Source organism: Gavialis gangeticus, unplaced genomic scaffold (assembly GCF_001723915.1).
Source record: "Gavialis gangeticus isolate Ggan-Ray unplaced genomic scaffold, GavGan_comp1, whole genome shotgun sequence".
Classification (NCBI taxonomy): Eukaryota; Metazoa; Chordata; order Crocodylia; family Gavialidae; genus Gavialis; species Gavialis gangeticus.
Genome location: NW_017729022.1, coordinates 71202794 through 71220976, shown reverse-complemented (window position 1 = coordinate 71220976; position 18183 = coordinate 71202794). Strand labels below are relative to the sequence as shown.

The window sequence follows — 18183 nt, the reverse complement described above, 5'->3', positions numbered from 1 at the left end:
GGTGGGGTGGGGGGGCGCTGGGTCCTGCTGCCAACATCTCCTGGGTCCTGCTGCTGCTGGTGCCTTGTCATCTATGACAGGCAGCCACAGGAAGATAATAATTTTCTAATTTTGTTAGGGGTCCTACAGGCTGGGTAGAGTAGCTTGGCATGCTGGATCAGGCCTAAGGGCCATATTTTGCCCACCCCTGATTTAAGGTCTAGGAAGTTCTAGTTCAGGGTCTGTATCCCTAACTCCCATGCTCAACAGCTACTGATGCTCCTTTCCTCCAAGAATTTGTGCTACCTCTTTTTTGAATCTGGCTAAACTGTCAGCTTCCACATCTGGGGGCAACAAGTTACACATTTTAATTACACACTGTGAGTGTGTCTGCACATGCCTATTAACATGTAGCAATAAGCATTGGATCTTCTCACTCTAGAGCTTATTGCTGTCAGGTGCACATCTGCATGTGTGCCTGGACCACAGCACATTGAGCTGGGTCAGAGTAGCTCTGGTTTGCAGGAAACCTGGGGGAAGGGGGAGGGGGGGGGTCAGCCTGCCAACCTAGGGCTGCTCCAGCTGGGCTCAATGTGCTGCAGAGGTGCTGGCTGGCCACAAGGGTGCTTCAGCATGGGGTAGGCATCAGACAGCCCCCACACTAAAGCACCCTCATGCCCCAGCCAGCAGGTCTGTGCCTACACATGCACTGCTGCACTTAAAAAAACTCTGCAGCAGGGTAGATCTTGTATTTCCTAACGGGTGCATGTGTAGACTCTGAGACGTTTAATTAGGCAACTGCACAGTAAACGTCTCATGTAGACACTCCCTCTGTGAAAAAGAATTTCCTTTTGTTAGTTTTAAACTTACTACCTACAAGTTTCATTTTGTGACCCCTAGTTCTAGTTCTCCTCCAATCCCAAGCTCCAGCATCCATTCCAGAGAGGCAAACATTCTCTCTGGTGTCATTTCCTATGTACAGTACCACAGCAGCCTATATGTTTGTCACCTGTAAGAGTAACTGCAGGGAAGAGCTTAATCCCTGAAGCCTTTGATTGCATCATATTCATTCTGTGGGGAAGACACATGTCTAGCCTGATGACAGGTAGTTACATGTGAAAGGAAGGACCATTTGCTCAGCGCAAATGGAATCCACAAAGAATTCATAATAATTCTCTACTAAGCATGTAGAGATTGAGATTTTTCAGGGGCTTATAAGTGCGAGACATTTGGATGTACTTTTACATGGGTGACTCAAGGCATGTAGTCCTGTCACCACTAGGGGCTTCTACCAAATTTCAAGTCCCCGCTTGAAACCGTAGAGGCATGAGGGCAGTGATTCTCAACCAGGGCACCCTACAGTGCTGCAAGATCTTTGAAGGGTGTCAAGACATCTAAGGAGATGAGTAAAGGCTTAGGCACCTTCATGCCTGGCTGCTGTCCTATGCCCACTGCCTGGGACAAGGAGGTAACCACTATAATAAATAAGTTAGTTTTGAAATAAGGCTGCTCAATTCACAGAAGTTAAGGAGGGGGGCCTTGAGTCAAACAAGGGGTAACTCAAGTGTAAAAAGGTCGAGAGCCACTGCATCAGAGCCTCTCATGGAAACACTTAAAAACAGGGCTTGTCCAACCAGCAGCCCATGAGCTCCTGCCCAGCTGCCACTCTACCCATTGCTCTGGGGGCTCTCCCTCCCTCATGAAGCTTTGGGTTCCTGGCCCCACTCATGGGGGCAAGGAGCTGCAGGTGGAGGGAAGCAGAGTGCCTGCGATGAAGTGCAGTGGGTGAGGCTACATGTGATACACACTCAGCAAAGGAGAGAGTCAGCCTGCCCATGCTGCAGGTGGGCTGCCTTCACAATGTCCATAGCCAGAAGGTTGTGGAGGTGTTGTGTGTGCACCAGGAAGTAGCTGGGCTCCCTGCACTGTAGGGCAGGCTGCTTATATGGTGCATGTGGCTGTGGAGCGGAAGGGAGGTCTCACAGCATGTGTGGGTCTGCCCACATGGCATGGGGGACTTGGGCAAAGGGCAGCCCTCACAGCATGCAGCTCCTAGCTGTCCAGAAGTTGTGACAGCCCGACATCCATAGACAAAACAATATTATTTTTGTTGACCTCAGTCTCAAAAAAACAAGTGAAACATTTTAACTGAAACTAGAGGGAGAAAAGAAAGCCACTGCCCACACTGCCTGTGCCTGAGTCTAAACCTTAGCATAAAAATATAAGTCTGAATGGTTAATGTTTGGTAACTCTATAACATCTCATTTCTAGTCATTTATAATGGTAAGCAATCTTAATGACAGTTACTTTTTCCTGCTATTTTTATACTCTTTCATAATTGGCAGCATAGGTAACAGTATGTATATTATATATACATTAATCAATACAACCTTTATTTCACATGACAACATCATCTAAGTAACTTACACAATAATTTTTAAAAAAATCTTAGTCATCTAAAAATTTACAAGGAGGACTATATACAAATTTTAAACATATATTTTACAAATATTCAAAATAGAGTAATGGATTTGTGTATCTAACTGCTTATATGAGAGTCTTCCCTTATTGATGCATGGTTACTTCGGCATTTTACACACACATGTAGACACACACACAGTCAGGGAGCATTTTAACACATGGAGTAACATTCTACTACAGAATGTTTTTGCAACATATTTTCAAACACAGAAGGCATATTTTAATTTTTACACATATGACTATAGTAATATGCTGATGTAATATTTGGTCTGTAGCTTTCAAAATACATTTCAGAAAAAATTCAGATTTCCTAGTCAGTTAAATATAAAAAGTAAACTCTCTCTCAAAAGGCATCTAAATATCCTTAATGTAGAAGCTGCCTATATTCACCTTGTATTATCAAACCATCTATTGTAAAATACACTTCCACTTAAATTTGAAGAATCTGAGACAGTTCTTAAATACAAGCTTCTTAAATCAAGACTCCCCATGATGAATCTGTGCCCTTCCTTAGCAATCGTTTGGGATAAACTGTAGCCCCTAGTCCATAGGGAAGAATTTCCAAAGCACTTGGCATTTGGCCTCACACCAATTTTCCTTTGAAGCTGAAGACTATAGAGAAAATGTCTTACTTCCTGCTGAGTAAACATTTGACCCTAAACTACTGGGAAGGAACAAACTGGACCTTCTGCTTTTTAGAGACAACTAAAAGGTTACACAATCCCTCCTGCTGATTCCTAACAACTCAAGGCAATATTCTTAAGTAGATCCTGCATGCCAAGGTGTCGTCATGGCTCTTTCCAAGACATAGACTATAGTATTCATGAAAATCAGTATGACATGTTTCCGGTGCACTTGCAACTTATCCAGAAGCAAGTGCAACTTTATATCAAAGTCATGCAAACTTATGGAGAAAAGAAAACATTAAGAGCAAGAAGCCCTCTGGCAAATTGACCTGATATATTATAGGACAAGAAAAACAGTTCAAAAAGGCTGATACGTACATCTGAAAAACATCAACTAGAAATTGGGTCAACAAATACTGGGTTTTTGTTGCATAATGAGATCCAATGGCTGCAAGTCAAAGTTAAATAAGCCTGAATTGGAAATACAGCACAGATTTCTAATGGTGAGGATGCTCTAATCATTGGAAGAGGCTGCCTTGGGGTACAGAGAAATCTCCATCCCCTGAAATCTAGACTGCATGTCTCTTCAGGTCTTAAAACTTAAGGCCGCGGCAGTATGTGATGCTGCAGACACGTCTGCAAAGCCACACACCACATATTCAGCTGTTCTCTGCACTTCAAAGGAGCAGCCAGGGGTCAAAAAAACCCACACCAAAACCCCCCCCCAAAAAACGGAGCAGCGCACACGGGGCAATGTGTGCCTCTCAAAGCCAGAGCCTGGCTGGCCAAAGCTATGCTCTGGCTGCTGGCCAGGCTCCGAGCAGCAGGATTGCCAGTGCTGCAGCTCCAGAAAGCCCCAGGATCCCAGGTAAGGCTGCTGGGGCAAGCTCAGTGCTGGCCCCAGCCTCCCCTACCCCACCCGGGGTAAACTGCCACATGCCACACAGCTCATGGCACAGGCATTCCCTGGGGACAACTAGCAGCAGCACAAGGTATCACTTGTGACCATATGAACAGGGCATATCTAGAGTAATCATCTCCTGTCAAACCTTCCTTGGCATCCACCATCATTGGTTTAGGGATGTCCAAGGATACATTCCTGGGCTGTTTAATAGATATTAATGAACCTGTCTTCCATTAACTTCTCTAGTCCATTTTTTAATCTGGCTATACTATCTGCCTCTAAAACCTCCTGTGGCAACAAGTTCAGCAAGTTAACTACTCTCTGCATAAAACAGTACTTCCTCCTGTTCGTTTTAAATTCATCTCTTAATTTCAATGGCTGTCCCCTAGTTCTTGTACTCTGGGACTTGATAAATAACAGTTCCCTATTCACTTTAACCACACCCTATATGCTTCCATAGACCTCTGTCATAACCACCTCAGCCTTCTGCTTTACATACTGATGTCCTAGTCAAATCCAACCTGATGGGGAGGAGCTGCACAAAGGTCCAACAATGTTGAGTGACCAAAAACTGGCAGATGAACTTCAAGGTTGACAAGTGCAAGGTAATGCAGATGGGCAAAAATAACTTCAACTTTATGTACACAGTCATATGCTCTGAACTACCTGTAAAGACTCAGGAAAGAGACCTTGGAGTCATTGTAGATAGATTTCTAAAAACATCAGCTCAATGCACAGCAGTGACAAAAAAAGCCAAAAATTGTAGAGGTGTACCAATATATCATGGTGGGCAGGGGCGGGGCATACAGCAGCAGCACTGAGAGGGGTGGCTACAGGGGGATTATGGCAAACTTTGGAGTGGTTCTATCCTACCCCATATCCCCCCCTCTCCCAGCACCGCCACCACCCCCCTCACCCACTTCAAGCGCAACCCCAGCCCAGCCTACCTACTGGGAAAAGGCCAGCACAGCCCCTGGCCCCAAGCCCACAGTGGGCAGCCCACCCTTGCCCCACACAAATCCAGGGGACATATGCCCACTCCATGCCTCCCCCAGAGAGGTATGCAACAGCAGGGAGCTGCCCCCCCCCTCCCCACCCACCAGACAAGCCACCTGTAGCTCCATCCTGTGCCCCACCCTGGCTGGGAAGTGCAGTACCTGCTTCTGCCCCTTCCCCTGCCCCAGCCCCACTTCCTCCCTCACTGTGGGGGCCTCAATCTCCCCCTACCATGCCCATTCCCCACCCCACCCCAGATTCACCAGCCTGTAACAGGGGGCCTTCTCAGCGCCGATTTCCCTGTGGCCCACCCACCTGTTTCTGGGCTAACCGCCCACCTTCTCACCCACCACACCTTGTTGTTAATTAATTAATTGATGTTAATTGATGTTAATTAGGCAGGAGGCTGCCCATTTCTTGCCCCGATGCCAGGGGACACTATCTGTGGCTCCGTTCCTCCCCTACACCACAGCCCAACCCTCACAGATGGCATCCAGATGTTATCCATATCACCGGCCCCACACTGGGCCCCAGAATCCTACTCGTTGGACCCCACTTAGATCTCTCCATTCAGGCAGCCCATTCTTCCTTCATTCCCAGCTGCATAGCTCCCTGAGCTGCTCCCCCTTATGGGTGTGGTCCCCCCAGGACCTTTGACTACTAGCCCTGGCCCACCTCCAAGCCAGTCAGAACCCCAGGCCCTCAGCTCTTGGGCGTTCCTCATGGTGGGCCCCTGGCCCTTTGACCCTTCCAGTCCTGGCTCCTGCTTGGACCAGTCAGGGGATGTCAAGACAGGTTAAGAGTCTATGGCCTGACTCTCTCTCTCCCTGGGGTCCACCTTCTAGACCCTACAAAGGCAGTAACCCACCTGGTTGTGGGGGCAAGGGGTTAAGGTGCCCCAACCCACCTTTCACCAGGGTGGTAAGTGGCCTGGTATTTCCTGGCAGCTCCCACGCCACTGAGAGCCCCACCAGGCCCCCACTCCTGGCAGGGTGCAGTTTTAGGTCATGCCCAGGACCAGGAGCCTCCTGACCATCCCCTACAGCTCCTCCTTTACCTCCAGATGATACCTGCAGCCAGGCAATGTTGTTGCCTGGCCTCCCAGCAGCAAAATGCCCTGTTTATATGGGCAGCCCTGAATCTAAAATGGCTGCCCTAATCAGGCACCTTCCGGCTGCTGTCTTCTGGCCCTTAAAGTGGCAGGCACAAACAGTGCCCTGCCACAGGCCAGACACTGCTTTCCAAGGTGCCCAGCTGCATTCCTGGTTGCATGTATGCTGCGACTGTGCACATGCACATGGCATTGATCGGTGACATTATCGGCTACACCAGCAAAAAATAGCTGATTGCCAATAATGTCAATTTTCCTTTTATCGGTGTTGATCCAATATGGATCAATATATCAGTGCACCTCTACAATTTTGGGCTTTTTTTTTTGGTCGCTGCTGTGCATTGAGCTGATGTTTTGAGAAAACTACAATAACTTCAAGGTCTCTTTCCTGAGTCATTCCAGGTAGTTCAGGACATACCACTATGTACATAAAGTTGAAGTTATTTTTGCCCATATGCATTACCTTGCACTTGTCAACCTTGAAGTTCATCTGCCACTTTTTGCCCACTCAACATTGTCAGACCTTTGCGTACCTCCTCACCGTCAGCTTGGATTTGACTACTCAAAATATTTTAGTAACATCTGCAAACTTTGAGATTTCACTGTACGCTCCTTTATCCAAGTCATTTATGAAAACATTGAACAAAACTAGACCCAGCAAAGATCCCTGAGGGACCCAATTATTGACCTTTTTCCATCTGAAAAGTGACCATTTAGCCCTACCTTAGCTTCTTATCTTTTAAGCAGCTCTTTATCCACATGGGAACTTTATCTTCAGTTGTATGGCAACTTGTTGTAAAGTGCTTTTGGTGAGGGACCTTTTCAAAAGCTCTTCAAAAATCCAAAGGGACTAAATCCACTGCTTCCTCCTTATCCACATGCTTTTTACCCCAGCAGATTGGTGAGACAGGATTTCCCACCAAAGAAACCATGGTGATTTTTTGTCCAACATATCATATTTACCCTTGTGACTGATGATTTCACTTGATGGCTCCTACTAACTTGCCTGGGATAGAAGTGAGACTCAGCAGCCTGTAAGTCCTAGGATCATTTCTGGAGCCCTTTTTGAAGAAGAGTATTATGTTTGCAACTCACCAGTCCTTTGGCACAGAGGCTGTTTGTAATGACAAGCTAAATACTGTTACCAACAGTTCTATGATTTCACATTTCAGTTCCTTCAGAACTCTCAGGTGAATACCATCTGATCCTAGTGACTTAATCATGTTTATATTATCGATTTTTTTCTAAAACCTCCTGTTTTCACTTCAGTGAACATGCAATATTTAGACATATCTGTTAGGAAGGGATGATCTGGTGTGGGAATCCCCCTAATATCCTCTAAAGTAAAAGACATGCAAATAATTCATTTAGTTCTCTGCTATGGCCTTATCATCCCTGAGTTCACCTTTTACTCCTTGATCATCTAATAGTCCAACCAATTCTCTAGCTGGCTTCCTCTTTCTGATGTATTTTTAAAAGTTTTTATTATAAATTTCAGCATCTTCTGCAAGATCCTCCTCAAATTCTTTTTTCGGCCTGCCTTATTTTGCTTTTCTATTTGATCTGCCAGAGTTTGTGCACTTTCCTGCTTTCCATTTTTTGAAAGATGCCATTTTGCTTTGGTTAGCCTTCTTAACTCTGCTAAACCTGCATATTCTCCATTAGACCCTTGGAAACAAATAGAAATGCTTTTTATATTGCTGACAACTTCCATGTTTCAGAAGATTCCTTATAAAATATTGAAAGCACAAATATTTTTACCTGATTTTTTCCATGGGCATCTCTGAGTAGAAATAATTTCCCTGTTTTGATTAATCTCTTTGACAGGAAGATCCTGGAATGTGGTACCAAGCATATAGGTTGACTCACGAGTACCAGGTGAGATCTTCATATGAGCTGTAAACCTGGGGCATGGTAATGAAGGTCCCTTATGGTGGTGCTTACACTGGGGGAAAAAAGTAAGAGTGAGAATCCAATGATATTCTGTGTGCAAGAGTCACAGCTATTAAGTTCATTTAGCCAATGACAACACACAAAGGGGTGCATGTAGCACCAGTTTCCTATAGCTGTCTTCCATTCTTTAAATTCTGAGGACATAAAAACAAAGAATCTGTCTCTACAGAAAATAAAACCATGTGCTGGCTTGATACACTGTGGGGGTGTTGTTTTGATTTTTGTGTTTTGTGTTTGGAGAGGGGTTGTATGCATTTTCTCATTTTTTAGCTTATATCAGTGGTGCTCAATCTTTTGGCTCCATAGGCCAGATAAGTGGCGTAGGGCTGGTCCGTGAGTCAGTACTGAGCCCCATGCTGCTCTGATTGACCTCGAAGAACTCCACTCGGCCCTACACAGTCCCATGCAGTCCAGCTCAGCTCTGCTTAACTCTGTGGTGCCCCAGTTGGCTCCATGCCACTCCATACTGCCCTGCTTGGCCTCTTGCTGCCCTAATCAACCCCACACACTCAATCTAGGATGCAGACCCATGCTATCAGATTCACAGGACTCCCCCTGTCTGAAAATTTGATAGCAGAGGAGCGGCAATCAGTGGCCACTGCTCCCCCACTGCCAAATTTTATGATCCATAAGGAACCCTGCAGGTTGGATGACATGCCTTCACAAGCTGGGGGTTGAGCACCCCGGGCTTATAGCATGGGAGGTCATAGCAAGCCATTCAGGATGGATTCTGACACTGACCTTTCTTCCTAGCCTCTCATTCCACTAAGCAGAAGAGCTCAAGTCCATGAATCTGGTGCACAACCCCATACCCAGATGGGGCATGTCCAGACAAACATGCACATTTGGTTTGCAGAGGCCCAAAGCTGCTTGAGGTGCCACAAACTGTATACAGTACACATTCACGTTCACCCATTCTAATTTGCAGTGCAGTGCCAAAGTTTGACACCAGGAGATCCCACTGCCAAAAATAACCACCACTGAAAAAGTGGCATGGTGCATGCAGCAGCAACATGTGCCACCAGAAATGGAGCATGGCTGGCCACAGCCACATTCTGGCTACTGGCCAGACTCCAAGTGACTGGATCAGTACCACTGCTGCCCCAGGAGGCCCCCAGGACCGCTAGGGCCAGGACAGGTGGGATAAATATGTGCCACTGCTATCTGTCCCATGGGAAATGTGAGCTGCTGCACATGCACCCTTGTCTGGATATGCCCATTGTGTCCAATGTTGGTATATAACACCATGCAGGCATAGAGGTCTTAGCTAATGACTCCACTTTCAGGCTTGGGAGCCCAAAAGAAGGGCAAACAGCAGTCTTCAGTCAAGCTCCAGTGCTAGGGACAAAAGTTATACATAAATCAGTTTAAGTGATCAGAATCTGGTGTAAACCTGTAACAGAACAGAAGTTCAGTACACATAAACTGTATTTCAAAATGGTTGAAACTGGTTTAAGATACTGTGCCCTCACCACACCTGATGTTCTGGGCAATATTGATTCCCACTAAGGTTCATTATTATCTTAACCCAAAGGATCCTATCTACTGTCCTTGCCTAAGTGGCTGCTTGGCCCGTTCTTCCCTGCATGGGTCCCAAGACAGCTACCTTTTCCCTGGTTCTTTCCTCATCACCCTCTTGTGGCTGAGGTCCTCTCTCTCTTCTCCTCCCCCTTCTGCAAGGGTAACTCCACCTTCACGTTCCTCCTCTTCTAGGTCCCCAGAGTGGTTCCCTTCACCCACCAGAGTCCAACTCACCAGTCACTCAAGCTCCTTCATTGACTCCCACTCTCGGCTGGACCTCGTCTGGTAAGTAGCAGGGTCAGAGCTTACCCTTGGGGCTTCTACTTATTCATCTTCGCTTGCTTGCTCTCTCTTCTTGTCTCCTTCTTTCCTCTGCTCTCTTTCTTCTTCTGCCTTCCCCAAGACACTCCCTCAGCATCCCTTAAATCTCCCTCTCTTCAGCTGGGTCCCATGCAGCAGTTCCCTATTGGCTGCCTACCTGACCCAGCTGTTCCTCCTTTGCATACCGGCATGGAACTCTTTCTTTCTCTTTGTTCTTGTCCTGTGCCAATCTTTTCCTTCCCTGCTTGGTTTCCTTTGATCTGCCACGGCCCCAGACAGCATCCCCATCCATCCAAATTGTGCTGGGGTCTGCCGCGGCTCCTCCAGCTCCCAGAGGTAAGTTTCCCACCTACAGTCCTTCCTGCTTCTGGTCATGGCAGGGTGCTTCAGGCACCCTGTCACAATCAGACTTCACTGATTTAGGTCAAGCCGGTTTATGAAACTTCTGTCCTAGACCCCTTCTGGGTTCAAGTTAAACCACAGTCCCCCAGCATCCCAGCATGCTTTGCAGCCCTGGGCTGTGCTCTCTGCCCCAGAGAGCAGGGTTGGCCCTGCCCCTCTGCTCCCTAGCCAAACCAGTGAGGACTGCCTGGAAGATCTAACCTTATCTTTTCCACTCTTCTCCAAAGTAAAGCCCTTTCTAAGAAATAATCCTGATGCAACTTGCAGAAAGACTAATATCAGGGCATTTTTTTCAACAGTGGTTAGAGATTTTTTTTAATCCTTACCGCAGCAAGCTACAGACTAGAGTCCTGGCTCTGGTGTGAGATGCGCGGGTGTAAGCACGCTGTGCCCCCATGAGCCCGGGGACCCCAGCAGTGACCACAGGACCCCTGACGATCCCCAGCCTGCTGGCAGGTAAGCAGGAGCCCATGGAGGGAGGGATCTAGTCAGCTGGGAGCGGTCTAAGTGGGTTGAGGAGGGTCACGGCCCCCTGGCTCCTACTTGCCCCAGCCCCCCAGGGAGCCATGCGACCCCCCTGCAGTCGTACATGCCAGGTTAGATGGAAGTCACCCACCTGTTCCTTCCCTTGGTGGAGGGGAGGGACCCCCCTTAACCCCCCAAAAGCACTGAGGCACCGGCCAGCTGTTCTGTGCATGCGCGCAGTTTAAAAAGGGCCAAGCAATGGCATAAGCCTCATTAGAGTCCTGGCTTCAGTGCAAGATGCACAGGTGTAAGCCCACTGTGCGCCTGTGAGCACAGGGACCCCAGCAGCGACCCCAGGACCCCTGACAAGCCCCAGCCTGCCAGCAGGTAAGCAGGGGCCCATGGAGGGAGGGATCTAGTCAGCTGAGAGCAGGCTAAGTGGGCCGAGGAGGGTCACGCCCCCCACAGCTCCTACTTCGCTCAGCCCTGCAGGGAGCCGCACAACTGAGCCTCGTGAACAGGCCGTGCAAACAGGCACGTTCCTGGGCCCAGCACATGATTTAGCGTGGGAGTTCATGCAGGAGGGCGAGTGGAAGGGCCCGAGGCCCTGCCTGTGAGCCCCCCAGAGTAAGCAGTCCCAGCCGTAGCCAGTCCACCAGCGGCATGACACAGATGGGCATGTACCGCACCCCAAGGGTCCCCTCGGGGTCTGCAGTGCCCCCCTCTGGCACCTCAGAGACCGCGACCCAGACGGAGACCACGGTCTCCCTCCAGGACAAGGGAGGACCCGGGGACCTCCCCTTCTATCCAGCCACAGGGTTGGACCAAGGTGGTCAAGGGCCCCAGGGCCCACCGCACCAAGGCCCCTGCCCCACTGGAGCTTTGCAACAGGTATGACCCTCTTGCAGCCCCAGCAGAGCCTGCTGAGTTGCCAGCTCCCGCAGGCAACACAGAGGACACTGTAGCTACTGTCCCCACTCTCCCCAAGACCAAACGTAAAGTCTTTGTCATGGGAGACTCCATCCTGAGGGGGACTGAGGAGGTAATATGCCGACCCCTTAGCCCGGGAAGTTTGCTGCTTCCTGGGGGCCCGCATCCAAGACATTGCAGAGAAGATCCCTAAACTCCTCCAGCCCACAGACCACTATCCCATGCTCCTCATCCATGTGGGCACCAATGACACAGCTCAGAGTGCTCCGAGCCAGGTCATGAGGTGCTACAGGGATTTGGGTGCAGGGCTAAAGGGTCTGGGGGCACAGGTGGTGTTTTCTTCGATCCTCCCAGTCTCAGGCTACGGGCTGAGGAGGGAGAGGAGGATCCAGGTAGTCAAACAAAGACTGCAGCACTGGTGTCATCGGGAAGGCTTTGGCTTCTATGACCACAGTCTGGAGGCCAGCAGCTCCCCACCACAGGAGCTCATGTGCCCACAGCCACAGCCACCCCTCCCCTACCCAGCTGGACAAGCAGGTGGACCTGGCTCTTCCCGTGGGTTTCAAGAGGAACTTTGGCTGTCTTCTGTTTAACTTGTAAGTAATAAACTCACTGGTCAGGGTGTAATAAACTAGTCCTTTCAAATCTCATCTAGTCATAAAGCCTGCTGAAGCCTGCTGCAGTGAGAGGAAAAAAATCTCTAACCATTGTTGAAAAAATGGCCTGAGATAAGTCTTCCTGCAAGTTGCATCAGGATTGTTCCTAAGAAAGGACTTGACCATGGAGAAGAGTAGGAAAGACAGGGCTAGACTCTCCCTGCTTACACTGTCCCTCTGCTGTGAAGCATAGCCCACATGAAGTGGCCCACATAAAGTGGCCAGAAGTGGTGATCCCTATGGCAAAGCATAAATGGATACCAGGCTGTCAGCTAGGATTTGCCTGGCTGAGGTAGTCCCTCCTAGGCTGTTGCCCCTTTACGTCGCCCCTCACACCCCGCTCCCCACTCAAGCCCTGCAGCAGACCCAAACGTGGCAAGTGGGCCATGGTGGGGGGTTTAAAGCGCCCCTCCCCCTGGCCTCAGCTGTGCTAGCCCCAGGCTGGGCCTGGCCATGCCCCATCTGCTCAAGCAGGGAGGGGGAAAAAGTCTAGGAGGGCTTCTCTCTTCCCTTCCCTTTGGCAGTGGCTGGCAGGCTAGGAGACATGCTCTAGCACCCTCATCCAGCTTCTAACCTGAGCCACTGCAGGCATGTGGCTGCATTTCCTGAATCAAAAGTGAATGTTTGTTCACTTGCTTTTCAGTTTTATCTCTGCAGTTTAGACTAACCTGCAAAGACTGAATCAATTCAGCCTCAGGCTTTTTGGCTGTCTGTACTTAATCCAATTGCTCTAATTTGGTACATGTAATTGCCAGTATTTCCCCTACCTCAAAAAATGTTGTGGATTTTACAAGTGAATGTTTCCCTAGGACTCAGGCATGAGGACTATGATTTAGATCCAGACAGGTATTTAGTAGGGCTGTGTGAAACTTTGGTAGTGAAACTGATTCAGAGAAGATTCAGCCGAATTCGTTGGCCAAATCTCCAAATCCAAATCGAATCAAGAGACCCATTAATCGCTCCAAATCGATTCAGAAGCCTCCGAATTGATTCAGAGAGATTTGGAGATTCAGCTATAGACTGTACAGGAAGGAACTAGTAGGTAGTGCTGGTGAGAGCAGCTGGGGGAGCAACCAGACAAGCCCCAGCTTGAGCTGGGAGCCCCAGGACAAGCCACAGCTTGTCCAGCTGCTCCCCCAGCTGCTCTACATCAGGATGAGGCAGGAAGTGCTAGCAGCCCTGGGAGAAGCCATGGGAGCTAGGGGGAATGATCAGGGAGCTCAGGGAATGATCGGGGCGCTGGGGGATCAAACCAGAACAGAGGGATTGAACTGGAGAGAAGCCCCTGTTCATTCCCCCAGCCCCCGATCATTCCCCCTCAGCTCCCAATCATCCCCCCACTCCCCGATCATTCCCCCCAGATGCCATGGCTTCTCCCAGGGCTGCCAGCTCAAGCTGCAGTGAGGCAGGCAGTGATGGCAGCCCTGAGAGAAGCCACAGGGGCTGGGGGGAATGATCAGGGAGATGAGGGAATGATTGGGAGCCTGGGGATCAAACTGGGAACTGGGGAATCAAACCAGAGCTGGAGGGAATGACCAGAGGCTACAGGAATGAACAGGGGCTTCCCCCCAGCTCCCAGTTTGATTCCCCAGTTCCCTGTTTAATCCCCCAGCTCCCTGATCATTCTGTGAGGGGAGGAGGGAGCAGCTGGACAAGCCATGGTTTCTCCTGGGGCTGTTGGCTCAAGCCGGGGCTCATCTGGCTGTTCCCCAAGCTGCTCCCGCTAGCACTGCCTGCCTGCATAGTCTGTGTCTAATTTCAGTCTCCTTATTGGACATGTTTCTATTTCTCCCTTATACTATTTGCTGATGGAAAACATTTTGGCTTTTGATGGACTTCTGACCCAGAGCCATGAGCTTGCACTAATTTTGCATGGGCCTCTGCATCCATAACTGTGAAGAGGGACTGACAATAAATAAAATAGGGAAAGAGATTGAATGGCAAAAGGACACAAGGACAGTGGGAGAATGCCGTTTCTGGAGCTGCTGCTCCTTTAAGATTGAAAAACCCCAGAAGGGGTGGCGCGGCACGCAGAGGGAATCCAGAGTGAGGAACGGCTCCGAAAAGGAGAAGCTGGAGAGTGCTGCAGGGACTGGAGAGCCCCTGGAGCCAGTCCTGAACAAAGAAGAAGACTTGACTGGACCCCAGTGAGCAAGTTTGTTTAAAAATAAAAGAGAGAGAGAGAGAGAGAGAGAGAGAGAGAGAGTTCTATGCAAGGGAAAGGAGTGTTGGCCAAAACAGCAAGAAGGAAGGAACAGTGACCACTATTCAGGTCACAACAAAAGCTGAGTGTATGGTTTTGCCTTTTTTCATTTGTTTGGATATTGAGTGGGACTGAGCTTGATATAGGGGTGTTTGAGGAGAGAAAGAGCCTGAGTGATGGTTGTCCCCTCACCCTTAAAGAAGTGGGAGGGTCCCAAGAGACTTAGTAAGACAAGATCTTGACTGTAGATTGAGGGAATAATTAAAAATAAATAAATAAATAAAATAAAAAATTAATAAAAATAATAAAGAGAATTGTTCAACTCAAATAAGACTCTGATTCAACTGATGGCCTAAATTTTGGATGTTGTCTGAGAGAGACACCAGAGAGGTAATAACACAGATAAAAAACTACGTAGACTGTCAACATTCTACTTTGGAAGTAACACCTCCCAATTGATAACATCAAAAGTAATCAAGACGTGACAGGCGAGAGTCAGAATATATTGCTGGAGTCCCTAGACAGGCAATCTGAGAAATAAGGGATAGAATAAGATGCTCAAACCTAAGCAGTAACATCACAGTAACATATCCCATTGACTTCAAGTATTTCACATATAATTTAGGATTTTAGTTAGCATTTATTAAACACAGCTTGTCATGCATGAACTCCAGACAGAAGCTCTCTTCACATTACTTCCCATCTCAGAATAACTCCACATACCCCAGACAGAGCGGTATCAGCACTTGTAGCCCTGTTACTTAAAAAGGCAAAATGTCAGGTTAAAAATCAAAGTTTAAAATAAATGGCTTCCCTGTGTTATACAATAGGGCTGTGTGAAGCTTCAGTCTGCGATTTGATTCGGAGAAGATTTGGCCCAATTCAGAGGCCGAATCTCCAAATCCAAATCAAATCGGGAAAAGACAAAAAACCTCTGAATCAATTTAGAGGTTCTGAATTGATTTGGAAATGATTCAGAAAATATTTGGAGATTCAGATGGCAGTTTTTCAGGGGAATAGAAACTAAGAAGAGGGAGGGGGAGCAGGGGTGGGAAAGACTGACATCTGTAGCTGGCCAGTGACTATGATCTTTCCCTGAGTCCCCTTCCAATCACAGTGCTCTTGGGGAGGGATGTAGAAACAGCAGATAAGCCTCTGTCTGCAGGCTTTCTGTGCCTTTTGTGAGCCATTTCTGCCTGAGCAACGGTGTCTGAAAGGTACTGGACTGGTTTGGCTTCCTACCTAGTCAGTCTCCTGCTACTTTTTGTTCTTGGAAAGGATTGGATATAGCTTACTAACTAGAATCCCTCTACTTATCCCTATCCAATCCAATTTCTTTCAATTTATATTTGTTCAGGGGGGAGGCAACACTTTTAAAAAAGAAAGCTGTGTTTTCCGTGGCAGTGTGATCCACCATTGTGCAGGGAAGCACATACATTACACACACTCATGCACATACATCACAGAAGAGGAAGTCAGATATTATTACAACACAGAAGAAGTCAGACATTCACAGAAGAAGAAGAGATTATATATAGTTATTAAGTTTATATATAGTTATTAATATTAGCTATAGTTACATACAGACTAAAGACAACACAACACAGAAGTCAGATAGATTCAGATTAACACAACACAGAAGTCAGAGAGTCATAGAAGAAGAAGAGATCAGATTATATATAATTATTATTAGTTATAGTTACAATCAGACTACAGACAACACAGAAGTCAGAGAGAAGACAAAGATGAAGACAAAGATGAAGGATAATGATAATGATAAGAGATATTATTTTAGGTACACACACAACAATAAACACAGCACAGAAGAAGTCAGATACAGTCATACATCAGAGAAGAAGATGACAATATATACAATTAGTTAGTTACACACAGAGACACATTTTCCAACATAGGAAAGATTAATATAAAGCACGCTGGAAAGGCAGGTGTCAGGTCTTTTGGCAGGGGAAGGAGATGGGCTAGAGGGGCAGAGGGAGATCTAGAGCTGCAAGTTCCCACTTCCCCACCCCCCAAACATAGACACATCCTCTTTCCTGGCAGCCATGAGTCTTCTGCTGCCAGTGGAAGCAAGGAGGTGGGGCCAGTACCTATCCCTGCACCTGAACCACCACTAACTCCAGAAATAGGCACCAGCAGCAGAATGACAGTCTCCTCCACCCCAATTTCATCTCCCAGCATGATCCTCCCACTGCCAGAGGAGGAGCTGGAACCAGGGGGGCAAGATGCTGTGGGAAAAACAAGCAGATCTGAGCATCTTGCAGCACAAAATCATGCAGGATGTGGCGACTCGGTGGAACTCCACATACCTGATGCTGGAAAAGCTGGTGGAGCAACATTAGATGGCCTTGCTCAGGAAGATTGGAATCAGTGGTCCCTTTAACAGAGCTCAGTGGGATACCATCTCCCAGATCTTGGTGGTCCTCGAGCCCTTCCACGAGAACAACCAAGGCCCTCAGTGCTGGTGATGCCCTCTTTAGCCAGGTGATCCTCATAGTGAGGGAACTTGAGAACCAAATGGAGAAGTTCCAGAGGATTAATGCTCCTGGCTAGGGCAAGCCACTGTCACCAGACATGCAGGCAATGGGAGGCAGAAGGGCAGAGGTGAGGGGATGTGGAAGAGGGGGATCCACTTTCCCATGCCAGCACTCAGCACCAGCCAGTCTCCTCCATGCCAGCCGCTACCAACATGGGCCAAGGGCATGGCTTCAATGTTGGGGTCCAGACATACCAGATCCCAGCCTTGGGCAGGTAGCGCCGAGGCTTCGGTGGCTACCTATCTCACTGAAGATGTGGAGCCACTGGACTGTGACCCTTTGGCCTACTGGACAAGCCACAGCCAGATGTGGCAGGATCTGGCCACAGTTGTCCAGGAACACCTGTCCTGTTCACCAACCAGTGTTTTGAGCGAGAAGGTGTTCAGCATTGCTGGGGATGTTGTGACACCCCACTGCACCTGATTGGATCCTGGTTTGGAGGAGCAGCTGGTGTTCCTAAAGATGAACCTCCCGCTGCTGAGGTTCCCCAAGCTGCACCTGCACATGGAGCGAGTGCCACCCTCCTCACTCCATTTGCACCTATTTCCATTTGGGTTTTTTTAAACCAGTTAATGCCCCACCCTCAGAGCTGGAGAGGGCACTCACTGCATCACCAGCCAGAAGAACACATCCCTGCTGAGCTTCCATGCCAGGACGAACATGGAGGTATGGGCTGGGGCTACGGGAAAGGAGGAGGCTGCATTACAACTTGCTGGACATCTGATTCCCCAGGTACTTCTCCACTTCTACCTGCATTGCTACATCCCCCTTGCTCCCACCACCCCCACCCCCTCACAGCCTGTCCCTCACCCCCAATGCCTCCATTTCCATTTCCACTGACTGGCTTTCTTGCCTGCATTGCATGCCATAAATCTGGCCTCTTTACTATTCCTTCCATCCAGGAACAGCACTCACACACACACTGCAGGTGCTTCCTTAGCCTGACAAAGGGTTTTTCAACTTGAAAGCTTGCTAAGATATATTTCTCTAACTATTCAGTTGGTCTACTAAAAGATACCAGATTGAGCCAAAGGACCTTGTCTGCCAGTGCCGTGTCCTTAAACCAACACCAGCCTTTTC

At 48.3% G+C, this 18183-nt stretch overlaps 1 protein-coding gene across 3 annotated transcripts in view; it reads right to left on the bottom strand.

Annotated features, from left to right (window-relative positions):
• The window catches only part of LOC109296122, a 215534-nt gene that overhangs the window by 139328 nt on the left and 58023 nt on the right, over nucleotides 1-18183 (bottom strand). For all 3 annotated transcript variants that reach the window (XM_019515354.1, XM_019515355.1, XM_019515357.1), the window contains exon 3: nucleotides 7859-8042. In XM_019515354.1, the coding sequence (XP_019370899.1) occupies nucleotides 7859-8042 (184 nt within the window). The remainder of the gene's footprint in view (nucleotides 1-7858; nucleotides 8043-18183) is intronic.